This window comes from Lissotriton helveticus, chromosome 10, assembly GCF_964261635.1.
Source record: "Lissotriton helveticus chromosome 10, aLisHel1.1, whole genome shotgun sequence".
NCBI lineage: Eukaryota > Metazoa > Chordata > Amphibia > Caudata > Salamandridae > Lissotriton > Lissotriton helveticus.
This window is the reverse complement of record NC_136071.1, coordinates 968,581,892-968,597,127: the sequence shown is the minus strand read 5'-3', so window position 1 is coordinate 968,597,127 and position 15,236 is coordinate 968,581,892. Positions and strand designations below refer to the sequence as shown.

At 44.8% G+C, this 15,236-nt stretch overlaps 1 protein-coding gene across 2 annotated transcripts in view; it reads left to right on the top strand.

Annotated features, from left to right (window-relative positions):
* LOC144784686 (ATP-dependent translocase ABCB1-like) overlaps positions 1–15,236 on the top strand; it is a 1,804,387-nt gene that overhangs the window by 953,908 nt on the left and 835,243 nt on the right. For both annotated transcript variants that reach the window (XM_078663637.1, XM_078663636.1), the window contains one exon: positions 2,970–3,185. In XM_078663637.1, the coding sequence (XP_078519763.1) occupies positions 2,970–3,185 (216 nt within the window). The remainder of the gene's footprint in view (positions 1–2,969; positions 3,186–15,236) is intronic.

The following is a 15,236-nucleotide window of genomic DNA, read 5'->3' as shown; positions in this document are numbered from 1 at the left end:
TGAAAAATAAAAACGTCTTGTCCGGCTGGACAGTGACAAAATATAGTTTCCAATTATGGCCTATATTTCATCAATTTTGTGTTTTATCTAAAAAGCTAAGGACCCTTGTTCTTGAATAATAGTATTTACCCACGGTCCGCAGCTAACTGGTTGGGTCACCTTGTTACAAAAAAAGTAGTTAATGGCCAGTAGGCGTAGTAGTAGTAGTCGCTGCTGGCAGCCGCTACTCGAGTCCAGTCCTCAACAACGCCGTCCGTCCATCCGGCCTGGCCGATCAAGCTTGCTCCTGGTAGCTGTTGAACCACGACGACTCAGTGGGGCTCGGCCGTGCGGGTATGCTTGCTACGTTGGTGGCAATGCAGCCAATGCGCGCGCAATCTCCAAAAATCTGCGCACGCTGCCTCCTACCGCGCTCCGCGCACAGCCCCCAACGCCCAACCAATCAAAATCCAGCGCTGCCAAAATCATTGTCCCACCCACGCCCCTACCCACTGGGCGACCGGCAACACTGAGCCGGGGTCGCACAACATTTATTGAAAAGAACAGGAGACAGAACTTAACAAGAACCTGAAGAATCAGAGTCACAAACAAACAGGTTCAACATCAAACAGTGCCACTGCCAAGTGCCGTAATAATGAGGAAAATCTTTCAAATCAATTACGTGCACTAAATCTGCGTAGACCTGGCCCTGCTAATTAAGTGCCGGTGCTAAGCACCGTCACAAATTAAGCCGTGTATGGAAGTGCCTTCCCAGTGTGTTCTTGTGGTGTGTGAGTCTGCCATTTATTGCAGTATTATCCTTTTACCTGTGAACTCTTTTGTAACATACACACATCACTTTTCTCTTGTATCACACCGTTTGCTACCTCCTACATTTTGTTTGCTTTAGATACTTGCACAAGTGCCACCATTGCCTATGTAATGTTTGTTTTTGTGTTTGAGTGTCCTCCATTTATTGACGCTTTTGTAACCTGCACACTTGTCACTTTCCCCCTGTATTGCACCGTTTGCTACCTCTTGTATTTTGTTGGCTCACCATTGTCACTTTTGCCTCATGTAATGTAACGTTTGCTTTTGTATTTTGTTCACTAGTAATGTTCTCATGTATCAGTTCTGTTTCTATTGTGAATTAGCTCTGACACCTTCGGGTAAAGTCCGCACATCCCTTCTTACTCAGCTTGCTTAGCTGGCAGAATGGTGTTGGAGCGTTGGCTAGGAGTTTATTATAGTTGAGCTTTTTTCTTTCAGTTAAACAATAAAGTGACATTCATACAACCTAAATTCAGGATGCTGCCTCCCTGCCAACGTTTTAGGCATCTCTTTTTAAAGTCGGGAACATTCTGTTAAAACAGCTGTTTAGGATGTAAGGTATTTCTTCTCACGAAACAGACTGATTTTTGATAATGTCCTGAATGCAGCAAGGACCGTCTGAATCAATGTAAAGAATTGCAGTGTTCCTAATGTTCTATATGCGATTTGCCTTCAACTAGTAATTACCATTGGATCATTGTGTGCTGTCTCACTCTTAATGCCCGTTTAAAAAGAGTGCTCTTTATGCTGGACCCAAGTATGTTGCTATTTAAACACCACCAGCGATCAATGCACGCTTCCACCACACGCACACAGAACCAGACGTCAGTGCACGCTTTCACCAGGCGCACACACACACCACCAACCATCAGTGCACACTTTCACCAGGCACACCCCATCAGCCGTCAGTGCACGCTTTCACCGGGCACACATGCCACCAGCTGGCAGTGCACACATCCACCAGGCACACACACCATTAGCCATCAGTGCACATTTTCTACAGGCACACACACACCACCAGCCATCAGTGCACGCATCAATTGTTAGCACATCCACAATTAACTATTGTAGCAATCGCAGTATGGCGCACTTTACTTTTAAACATGTCAGTGCACGCTTTTCCACCATGCACACACACCACTGCCCGACAGTACACACTTTCAACAGGCACAGACTCCATAAGTCATCAGTGCATGCTTTCACCAGGCACAAACACCACCAGCGGTCAGTGCACGCTTTCACCGGGCACAAACATCACCAGCCGCCAGTGCACCCTTTCACCAGGCACAAACACCACCAGCCGTCAGTGCACACTTTCACCAGGCACAGACACCATAAGTTGTTCGTGCACGCTTTCACCGGGCACAAACACCACCATCCGTCAGTGCACGCTTTCACCAGGCACAAACACCACCAGCCAATACAGAGTTTGCAAAAAAATTCATGCAACACATTGTCATATACAATGCCAATAACTCAAACTTGAATGCTGCGAGACCTATTGCATTGCAAATGCTTGTTTCTTTAAATTTTACTCAGACCTGAAGAAATGTTACATTAAACCTCTATTAAAACTGCTTGTTTTGTCCAATGTCGACCAGCCTTTATCTATCTGCAATCGCTCCCTAGTTTACATATATGTGCTGTAGTGTCACTGTTTTTACTGGCTGTTATAAGATGTAGGAAGCAGCTGTAGAAATGTTACTGATAATAGGAGGATGTTTTTGTCTGTTTTTATCTACGCGTTTTAACTATCTTTTTAACTGTTCATTTAATTCAGATAATGTTATATTTTTGTAGCTTTTATCATTTACTTTGTGATTTTGAATAAAGCTTATTTGACTTGACTTGACTACTGCATTTGTTTGTCTTTAGGCAAAAGACAGAAAGTAGTATGCTCAGAATTACTGCATCCTTAAGCATATTCCATGCCTCAGAATTAACATGTTCTACCATGCAATGTAGTAAAGTAGATTTGAAAAGTGTATTGGTACGATACCTATAAACAAATGTATCCTACATTGTGTCACATTCACTTTTAAGGCATATATTAAGTGTTCAGGCTCTTTTGCTAGAAGAAATGAGATTCTATCAGCATATAGACCGAGTGATAAACCTGTATTTCTTTCATCTGTATTATGGATTTTGCCTTGTTCTAGGGTCAGAATGAAGACAGTAAAGTAGAGGAGGAGGAGACTACTGAATATGATTCAGTTTATGAATCGGACATCTTTGATGAAAGTGTATCAACCATGAGTGCAAGTGAAAATGGCAACAGAAGAAAAAGCAGTCTGAGTGTGAGGAGAAGAAGCTCAAGACACAAGTCACTCAAAAAGAAAAAGAAATCTACGAAAAAGGGGAATAGGGATCAACAGGTGAGGGATTCAGGATAAAGCAATTATTGCAACTCAAAGTATCACTCTACAAACTGTGCCCATGCTTTAGCTGCTTAGACCCTAACTGCTGAAGTCATGATGCTAATGCTTGTGGACACACATATTGTATACATTTTCATACAACGCAGCATTGTGCTACATTGCCCAAGGCTGGGAAAACCCAGCCCAGAGCCACATTCCACTAAGACTGACCTAATGCTGTCAGTCATCCCCTGCACTGGCACACTAGTTAGGCTATCAGCTACGCACAGCCGTGCATCATGATGTAGAGGAAAGTATGCAGTGTGAAGCTTAGGTTTTGAATTGGGATTATACACTTTCAGTGCAAGGTTCGATCCTACACACTGGGTGGCTTATTTACATCCCCCATGTGCCGCCGGTGCGTCAGTTTTTGCGTGGCAAAAAGTGACCTACTGGCGGTGCAAAGGGTTTGTAAATAAGCACTGAGAACAAGCTCTGAAAATGCAATCGGTCTAGCATTTGTTTGAGTTTGACCTACTGGCATAGTAAATGTCAAATTCTTTTACCTATGTGTTATGGGATGCATGTGGTGTGTAGTGGAATTATGTATGTTGGATTGGATTAGTTGTGTAATTGTGTGGCATGGAATTGTGTGGTGTGACATTGATCGGAATTTTGTGGTGGAATTATGTGGCATGGTGCACCGTGGAATTATATGGATAGTTAATACATGGTATTGAGTGTACTGGAATTATGTGGAGTGGGATTGTGTGTTATGGTGTGTAATTGTGGAATGGTATTTTGTGTTGTGTTATTGAGTGGTATACAGTGGAGTTTAATTATATGGTGTGCTATTAAATTTTGTGGCACAATGTGTAATTGTGCGGTGTGGATGATATGTATATGGTGTGTTGTGTAATTGTGTTGTTGAGTAGTATTATGTGGTTTGGTGTTGAATTATGTGGTGTGGATTGCAAATGCGTGGAGCTGAATTGTGTGGTGTGGAACTGCGTGGATAGCTTAACCTGTTTGGTGATTAAAAACAAGAATTAGAGAGGAGCTAAGCTTCAGATCTGTGTGCTTGGGTGTAGAAAAAAAAGAAAGAGAGTTAGAACTACTGCAGTAAATGTCAATATGTCTTACCTATATAGTATGGATTGGATCTATGTGGTGTGTAGTGGAATTTATAATGGTATGGTAATGTAAAGCATTACAAGTAAATAGATAGGGGATGGATATTGTGTTGATTAAAAGCAATTAACTACAGAATAATATTGGTGTATGTTAAAAAGTCAGGTGACAGTTGCACGGTCAATCCAGATGCACTGTCATGCCAGACCTAAAAACCCATGAAGGTTAACTCTAAAGCAATGAAACAGCCCACAGATTTATGCATCTGCTGCTGAAATCCTTCTGCAGAAATGTGAAACTGGAAATCCTTGTGCATGTGTGAAACTGGAGCGGGGCAAACCAGATACTCATCCTTCCAAAGTCGATAACATGTGCATTGCTGTGTTGCAGTTCAATAGCACCTACGAATGACTACGCTGTGAAGCCAGAAGGCCGTGGAAGACATAACCTTATAAAACACGTCATTTATAGTTCCCTGTTGCACTTTACACCAGCTAGTTGCAAAACACCACATTAACCAGATATTAAACCGGCCAATTGCAGACGCTGAAACAATACCAGGACGATGAGTTTGACATGGAGTAGGTCAAAAGTGACTGCAGTGCAGTCACAAACACGTCACGCAAAGCCACTGGGTCGATTTAAACAAGAGGATAGCTCAAAGGGTTCAGGGGCTGTTGTAGAGATCCGCCTGTTGCCGGAAGGGTCGGAGTTTTAACAGCCAAAGAATAGAGGCCGCTGAAACAAATAGTCCTGCCCTAACTTAACATAGACGAAATAAATCTGCTGTAACTTTTCATAACTCTCAATTTGCCCATAACACGTGTGTGTAGTCCGCCCAGTTGTTTTATTCACTGTATTCTGGTACTTTTTTTAAGCCTGAAAGATGGTTCAGCGAGTTGAACATTCGTCGATGATGAAACATGCGGTGAGTTGAAGGTTCCTAGGCTCTCTTAAACTCGGTAACAATAACACATGGTATTTACAGGAATTTAGAAGTGGCACTTGTGGCATGCAGCACTAAATGAAGATTCGTTATTATTAATTGCATTTTTGTTATTTTGTAAAGCAAGATCATGACTACAAGTTTTGGAAACAAGACAATTAATCAACCAATCAATTAATTAATCAGGGGTGGGTAAGCGCACTGCCCACCCTTGAGCCTCTCAGGCGCTGGATAAATGGATTAAGTGCTTCTGTGGCTGCAGTGGTTATCAGCAGTATCTGCTGTATTCATTACAGATTTCACAATAAAAGCACAATGTTTCTAGTGAAAACGTATCAAAAGTCACTAGAGAGAACGTTTAGCTTCACACGTGACAGATCAGTCCCATGCAAAGGTTAACAGGATGCCTTTCAGTTGTGGATCGCTAATTGCACGTGGTAAACTGGTACTAGTGTGTTAAATTTTGCCCAAACAGGACCAATAGCAAGTCAACTCAATGATGCTTTATTCGAGTTTTTCTCATAAAAGCACATACAATCACAAATATAAAAAAATCGCTAAAAAAGCACCAATACCTTCAGAAAACATTAATACATATATAACATTTTCATGGATAATACAGATAAATAACATACAGACGATCCCTGAGAACAATAAAAACAATCAGCTGCCTAAAACCCTCTGTCTGATAGTCCATGCCCATCCAAAATATTTAGCTGTAGCTATGACTAAGGGCAAAAAAGTGCTAGTGCAGATGTTTCTTAAGGCTACATCACTTCTAGTAGTACCTAGGTTTTTGCACACTGGTGTTAACCAAATGCGCCCCGGTTCAGCATAAAATTTACAAACAAATAGGAAATGACCAATTGTTTCCTTGCGTGCTCCACAGGCTGGACAGTTGCTATTGGATGAACCCCCCCACCTGCCAGTTAGAGACCTGAAGGGGAGAGCGCCAGCTCTAGTTTGAAAAAAGAGCTTCCTGTCCCTGGGCGAGGTTATAGTATCCCAATAGAGTTCAAAGGTGGGGTTCAATTTAGCTTCTAAGAAACCTTCAGTCATAGAACCAGCCTTGGTGACTCTCCAATTCCGGGTAGCCACATATTCCCAATAAATTTCCTTTAGGGCGTTTTTACTTGGGAATGGGACACCTGCCGGGTCATCCCAGAGTGGTTGGAGACCAAGATCACCCAGCATGGTTCTAAGGACTTTTAGCCAGCCTATTTTAGGGAACACATCCGCTTTAATTATAGCTTGAAATCCCTCAGCATAGTGGAGGAGCTCGGGAGTGGTCCAGAGCCTTCTCCAATATAGAATTGGACGAAGCCTTGCTAGATCTACTACAACCTTTCTTCCCAGATCGTACCTGAAGGAGTACTTTTGGGGAGGCCTATAATTGCCCTGAGAAACGTATTTTCTGATGTTTGTAACGGTTCAAGCTTCTCAAAGCCCCACAGCTCGGCACCATATAGTGCTGAGCCGAGGGCCTTGGCCTCGTAGACCTCCAGAGCTGGCTTAATTAGTTTAGTCCTAGATTTTCTGTGCTCCAAGCCAAGAGCACCGGCCAATTGTCTATGCCTTAGGACTGCAATGTTTATGTGCTGAGACCATTTAAAATCATCTGTTATATAAATACCTAGATACATAAAAGCTTTGACTATCTCTAGAGGGCGATCATTCATACTCAGCTTTGATCTAAATCTTCGGTGGGGGTTGAAGGCCATTAGCTTAGTTTTCGCCACATTGACTTCTAAGCCATGCTCCCCACAAAAGTTTTCAAAGATAAGTAATGCAAGCTGCAGGCCGCTCGGAGTCTTAGATAAAATCAAGGTATCATCTGCAAACATTAAAATCGGTATCTTAGTACCCGCCAAAGAGGGAGCATCCACGTTAGCAGATTGCATGTGAGTCACTACGCCGTTAATAAACAGGGAAAAAAGTGTGGGGGCCATTGAGCATCCTTGCCGGACTCCCCGCTCCACCGGGAAGTCTGTGGTGACTACTCCTTGCCCCCCCCCCCACTGGATCTTGGCAAAATTCGCTTTGTGCAGTCGCATTATCAATGTCAGTAGATCTTCTGGTAGACCCAGGTTCCTCAGCACCGACCATAGCTTCGTCCTTGGCACCAGGTTAAAGGCAGCCCGCAAGTCGACAAAAGCCACGTACAAGCTGTAAGGTAAATCGGAATACCTGGTCCATCGTACTAGTGCACTTCCGAAACCCGGCTTGGAACGGAGACAGGGCATTGTTCTCCTCCACCCAAGTCAAAAGCGTATTGACAACCATCCTACCCACCAACTTTTGGATGGTGTCAATTAAGCTTATGGGTCTATAATTCCCGGGTTTGGATCGATCTCCCTTCTTGAATACAGGTATTATGATTGCACCTTGGCAGGATGTCGGTACGGGAGCACCCTGTGCCACTGCATTAACAAGAAGAAAAATATATTTACACCACAGCTCTTTGACATTAGTGAAGAGATCCGCCGGGACCTCGTCCAAGCCTGGGGCTCTGCCACTAGTCACTGAGCTGAGGGCCAACATTACTTCATTCTTACTAAAGGAGATGTCTTTAAAGTAAACCGATTCAGAAAAGGGGGTGGTGATGAACAGAGTGTCTGAATTAAGCAGACCACTCTTACCCAGTCCAAAGATCAGGGCTTGATCCATCACCGTTATTTAGCTCACTGCCCCATCCCAGCTCAGAACCTGGCTATATGCAAATTAGTCTGTCCCTGGCCCAGTGCATCATGGGAACAGGGTAGACCAAACTACCACGCCAATTCTTCACCAGAAAGGAGACAAGCTACCGGCGACCGGTTTTTGGCATTTCAGCCTCGTCGGCCCGGCTTGCTTGAATCCTGATGGAGCAGTGAGCAAGGGACTCATGTCTGAGTATACCCTGCCACACCTATAGTGGCCAAAAACGATTCAGAAAAGGGGGTGGTGATGAACAGAGTGTCTGAATTAAGCAGACCACTCTTACCCAGTCCAAAGATCAGGGCTTGATCCATCACCGTTATTTAGCTCACTGCCCCATCCCAGCTCAGAACCTGGCTATATGCAAATTAGTCTGTCCCTGGCCCAGTGCATCATGGGAACAGGGCAGACCAAACTACCAAGCCAATTCTTCACCAGAAAGGAGACAAGCTACCGGGGACCGGTTTCTGGCATTTCAGCCTCGTCGGCCCGGCTTGCTTGAATCCTGATGGAGCAGTGAGCAAGGGACTCATGTCTGAGTATACCCTGCCACACCTACAGTGGCCAAAAACGATTCAGAAAAGGGGGTGGTGATGAACAGAGTGTCTGAATTAAGCAGACCACTCTTACCCAGTCCAAAGATCAGGGCTTGATCCATCATCGTTATTTAGCTCACTGCCCCATCCCAGCTCAGAACCTGGCTATATGCAAATTAGTCTGTCCCTGGCCCAGTGCATCATGGGAACAGGGCAGACCAAACTACCAAGCCAATTCTTCACCAGGAAGGAGACAAGCTACCGGGGACCGGTTTCTGGCATTTCAGCCTCGTCGGCCTGGCTTGCTTGAATCCTGATGGAGCAGTGAGCAAGGGACTCATGTCTGAGTATACCCTGCCACACCTATAGTGGCCAAAAACGATTCAGAAAATGAGGTGGTGATGAACAGAGTGTCTGAATTAAGCAGACCACTCTTACCCAGTCCAAAGATCAGGGCTTGATCCATCACCGTTATTTAGCTCACTGCCCCATCCCAGCTCAGAACCTGGCTATATGCAAATTAGTCTGTCCCTGGCCCAGTGCATCATGGGAACAGGGCAGACCAAACTACCAAGCCAATTCTTCACCAGAAAGGAGACAAGCTACCGGGGACCGGTTTCTGGCATTTCAGCCTCGTCGGCCCGGCTTGCTTGAATCCTGATGGAGCAGTGAGCAAGGGACTCATGTCTGAGTATACCCTGCCACACCTATAGTGGCCAAAAACGATTCAGAAAAGGGGGTGGTGATGAACAGAGTGTCTGAATTAAGCAGACCACTCTTACCCAGTCCAAAGATCAGGGCTTGATCCATCACCGTTATTTAGCTCACTGCCCCATCCCAGCTCAGAACCTGGCTATATGCAAATTAGTCTGTCCCTGGCCCAGTGCATCATGGGAACAGGGCAGACCAAACTACCAAGCCAATTCTTCACCAGAAAGGAGACAAGCTACCGGGGACCGGTTTCTGGCATTTCAGCCTCGTCGGCCCGGCTTGCTTGAATCCTGATGGAGCAGTGAGCAAGGGACTCATGTCTGAGTATACCCTGCCACACCTATAGTGGCCAAAAACGATTCAGAAAAGGGGGTGGTGATGAACAGAGTGTCTGAATTAAGCAGACCACTCTTACCCAGTCCAAAGATCAGGGCTTGATCCATCACCATTATTTAGCTCACTGCCCCATCCCAGCTCAGAACCTGGCTATATGCAAATTAGTCTGTCCCTGGCCCAGTGCATCATGGGAACAGGGCAGACCAAACTACCAAGCCAATTCTTCACCAGAAAGGAGACAAGCTACCGGGGACCGGTTTCTGGCATTTCAGCCTCGTCGGCCCGGCTTGCTTGAATCCTGATGGAGCAGTGAGCAAGGGACTCATGTCTGAGTATACCCTGCCACAGCTATAGTGGCCAAAAACGATTCAGAAAAGGGGGTGGTGATGAACAGAGTGTCTGAATTAAGCAGACCACTCTTACCCAGTCCAAAGATCAGGGCTTGATCCATCACTGTTATTTAGCTCACTGCCCCATCCCAGCTCAGAACCTGGCTATATGCAAATTAGTCTGTCCCTGGCCCAGTGCATCATGGGAACAGGGCAGACCAAACTACCAAGCCAATTCTTCACCAGAAAGGAGACAAGCTACCGGGGACCGGTTTCTGGCATTTCAGCCTCGTCGGCCCGGCTTGCTTGAATCCTGATGGAGCAGTGAGCAAGGGACTCATGTCTGAGTATACCCTACCACACCTATAGTGGCCAAAAACGATTCAGAAAAGGGGGTGGTGATGAACAGAGTGTCTGAATTAAGCAGACCACTCTTACCCAGTCCAAAGATCAGGGCTTGATCCATCACCGTTATTTAGCTCACTGCCCCATCCCAGCTCAGAACCTGGCTATATGCTGTCCACCCTAAGCGTGGAAGGGTACACTCAGATGTGAGTCCCTTGCTCATTGCACCATCAGGATTCAGGCAAGCCGGGCCGACGACGGCTGAAATGCCAGAAACCGGTCCCCGGAAGCTTGTTTCCTTCACAGTGTAAGAATTGGCTTGGTAGTTTGGTTTGCCCTGTTCCCATCATGCACTGGGACAGGAACAGACTAATTTGCATATAGCCAGGTTCTGAACTGGGATGGTGCAGTGAGCTAAAAAACGGTGTTGGATCTAGCCCTGATCTCTTGACTGGGTGAGAGTATTCTGCTTAATTCAGAAACTCTGTCCATCACCACCCCTTGTTGTTAAATATTTTGTCCACCCTAAGCGTGGAAGGGTATACTCAGATGTGAGTCCCTTGCTCATTGCACCATCAGGATTCAAGCAAGCCGGGCCGACGACGGCTGAAATGCCAGAAACCGGTCCCCGGAAGCTTGTTTCCTTCCCAGTGTAAGAATTGGCTTGGTAGTTTGGTTTGCCCTGTTCCCATCATGCACTGGGACAGGAACAGACTAATTTGCATATAGCCAGGTTCTGAACTGGGATGGTGCAGTGAGCTAAAAAACGGTGTTGGATCTAGCCCTGATCTCTTGACTGGGTGAGAGTATTCTGCTTAATTCAGAAACTCTGTCCATCACCACCCCTTGTTGTTAAATATTTTGTCCACCCTAAGCGTGGAAGGGTATACTCAGATGTGAGTCCCTTGCTCATTGCACCATCAGGATTCAAGCAAGCCGGGCCGACGACGGCTGAAATGCCAGAAACCGGTCCCCGGAAGCTTGTTTCCTTCCCAGTGTAAGAATTGGCTTGGTAGTTTGGTTTGCCCTGTTCCCATCATGCACTGGGACAGGAACAGACTAATTTGCATATAGCCAGGTTCTGAACTGGGATGGTGCAGTGAGCTAAAAAACGGTGTTGGATCTAGCCCTGATCTCTTGACTGGGTGAGAGTATTCTGCTTAATTCAGAAACTCTGTCCATCACCACCCCTTGTTTTTAAATATTTTGTCCACCCTAAGCGTGGAAGGGTATACTCAGATGTGAGTCCCTTGCTCATTGCACCATCAGGATTCAAGCAAGCCGGGCCGACGACGGCTGAAATGCCAGAAACCGGTCCCCGGAAGCTTGTTTCCTTCCCAGTGTAAGAATTGGCTTGGTAGTTTGGTTTGCCCTGTTCCCATCATGCACTGGGACAGGAACAGACTAATTTGCATATAGCCAGGTTCTGAACTGGGATGGTGCAGTGAGCTAAAAAACGGTGTTGGATCTAGCCCTGATCTCTTGACTGGGTGAGAGTATTCTGCTTAATTCAGAAACTCTGTCCATCACCACCCCTTGTTGTTAAATATTTAAAGTAAACCGGCCTAAACCCAGCCATCTCCCTACTGACCTGTGTTTCAGCGTACTGGGGCTTAAAGTAGTTGACCCAGTCCTCCTCCGAGACATTATTATCGGGAGGTTCAGGAACTCCACCCCTGCCCCATTTTACAATGTTCCAAAAAAGCCTGGAGTCTTTCTTCTCACTCGCATCCTTTAGCTCACTCCAGTGGAGCTCGTCCCACATTTTCTTGGCTATATATATGCTAACCTTGTAAGCCTTTCTAGCAGTGCGAATAGCCATCAGATCTCTCCTCTTAATTGCGGAGCCCAAAGCCAGACGAGCTTTTTTACACTGGGAATTATACCACTTTGCTGGCTTAGTAGTTACCCTACTGGTCCCCTTAACAGATTTCAGAAAATGGTTCCTAATTTCGGAAAAACAATTATCGTGGATTCCCGTTACGGTATTTAAACATGGAATGCTTGGATTAACCTGCTCCATTCCCATTATCGCTTTAGCCGCCTCAGCCTTGATGATATCCATAGACCATTGATTGGTAACAACATTAGGCCATTTTAGTCTATGCATATCATTTGTAAGGTCAACCGAGGGGGCGCTATCCCTCCCTGAAATCAAGGTTTCATTGTCGGATGTCCACCATTTGTGCTCAACTAATCAATCAATTAATCAGGGGTTGGTAAGTGCATTGCCCACCCGTGAGCGTCTCAGGCGCTGGAGAAATGGATTAAGTGCTTCTGTGGCTACAGTGGTTCTCAGCTGTATTTGCTGTGTTCATTGCAGATTTCACAATAAAAGCACAATGTTTCTAGTGCAAACGTATCAAAAGTCACTAGAGAGAACGTTTAGCTTCACACAGTGACAGATCCGTCCCATGCAAAGGTTAACAGGATGCCTTTCAGTTATGGATCGCTAATTGCACGTGGTAAACTGGTACTAGTGTGTTAAACTTTGCCCAAACAGGACCAATAGCTGTTAAAATGATATACTGCTACAGATTGTGCCATTTTATGCCTCATAATCTGCATTTTCCTGTTGAATAGTTCTATGTCTTGCTTCACATTGCCACATAATTCCAGTGGCCCAGAAGTAGATCTTGATTCAAGACTCTAACAATATACCAGTCCTTTAGTAGGGTCAATAATGCTATTACAACTCTAAACCCTTCCTGTATTTTTTCCCCATTTTAAAAGATACATGTAAACTATTTTATCCCCGACTCACCTAACTGGCTATTTAATGTGGTGAAGATTCTGTTCTCTCTATGTCGGCAGGCTCATATGTCTTCCACTTCAGCGAAGAAGCGGCTCGGTGATTCAGAGAAAGGGGTCAGGCCGGAGTGTTATTATTAATGAATGCTTTGAAGCTTCTCCAGGCTTCAGATCTAAGGCCAAGGCCGGGTCCTGGAACAAGTGCCTTCACGCCCCGGAGCTGTCGTTGACCACAGCGCCACAAACCAAAAACTAAGAGAGAGAGGGACAGGGCTTTAAGTGGGATGAAAAAACTGGGGGGACTCTCAAAGGGGCGTGGTCAGTGTTATTAGGGGCGTGGCTTCAAAACTCTTACGCTAAAGGTGTGTGTGTGTGCATGCATGCGTGCATGTGTGTGTGTAAAATTTGGCGTGCCCTGTCTTGCGCCCACTTTTTTTTGTGTGATGGATCACTATCAAAACTTAGGGTACACAGTAAACTACACACCTCTGACTTAATGCACGTAAATACGCTATAAAATATGCTGGACGTATTTCTCGAGGAAAGAAACTCTTTACCTGTACAATAAACAAGCATTTGCAATGCAATAGGCCTCGCATTTACGCGAGACCTATTGCATTGTATCAGGAACAAGGGGGGAGCACGGACAACGGGAGTGCGGGCGGGGGCGAGAAGGCACAGACAAAGTACTGCTCATAGTCTAAAAAACACGTACTGTACTGTGTAAAACTCAAAGTAAAGGGGCCAGTAGGCATGGGAGGGTACAAATGACGACATGGCCATAATAAGGAGGGACTAACAAGCCTAATAATCAATCAGAAGGCAGCATTTATGAAAGACGATGACACAAGCCAATTCAAAACATGGCCAGAGAGTGGGCGGAGCTTCCACTCCATACTCCATTTCTGCATGCCTCAAAGAGCGAGCAGCGCATGCGTGCTGACGCAAATGGCTCAACCTAAAAAGACACCTTTGTGACTCAAAATATGCTTTGCAGTGGAGAGTAAATACCAATTGGTTTGCATTGTGCTACTTTGCACAGCTGTTCTATAGTGTGGAGCAATAGTAAATAGGGGCCTTCGGCTGTAGGCTTTGCATTCCAAGCAGACCGGAACCGCATAAACAAATTGTTCCTTCGGAAACAAAATGAAGTCTTGAATACTGAGCTTCCGTGCTCAAAACAAAGGCATTTTTAGTAACCATCAATGATAGATAAGTGCCAGAGGAGTAGAGAAAACCAAGGACCATTTTCCCAATAGAACAAATAAGATCCAGTTAAAAATAAACCCTTCTACCCTACATTGAGGAGCTGGAAATAATGTTTTAATACAGTATTTAACAATCATCTCAACTTTATGCATATGAATATAGGTTTTACACTACCCACAACATGAAGATTATTATTTTTTAAATAAAGCTTACGTTCCTAAGGAATGCTTGAATTGTGGAATGAGAGAGATGGGTAAGACATGATTGGGAGGCTAAACAAGCAATGGCAAATTCACAAGGGCTATCCTACATAGATGGAGTCGAACAACAAAGAACATTCTGAAGGATTTGTACATTTTCCAAGTTCCCAATCACGCCTTGCAGCTTCTTTCTCAGAGTACAGTGCCTTTTAGTTGAAGCAAAACACATTTCATAACAGAGATGAAGTCCCACCTCTTTCCAGCAGGAACTGGACCTGAAAGAAAACGTGTTGTGGTCATCATCATGTATCATTTGCATGTGCAGTTTAACAGCATGAACGTCAGATATTGACGACCGCATTTGGCACAATTTACCCAAACTGTAGCAAGTAACATTAACAGGTGGAAACCTGGGATCAAGTCTGTAAACTAATGGGCCAAGGTGGTAGATAAGACATAAATAACACATGTATTCGCGTACATCTGTAACAAGTGCACCCCCCCCCCTTTCAACTAATGTGACGACAATTTAAGCACCGTCATTTTTAATTCAATGGTTAGAGCCTTTCATCATTTCTAAATTCATAATGTGTGAGTAATTATTCTAAGCAGGTAGTGGATCCTTAAGAAAAGCACATTCCTGGCACATTGCTTTTTAAATAGTATGATCAAGGAAGGTGAATCCTGAGGGCTAAAGACGTGCAGCAAACAATTCAAATAAACTCCCTTGTGTGAGTTCCTGAAACACTATTTGTTAGAAAGCTCGCAGTTCAGTGATTATAAGAAACTCAAGAAACAGAGGTTAAAAAATGCCTTTTTAGTGTATAATTAACATTGTCAGCAAGATCAATGCCACATAAAAGTAGGCAGATAAATCA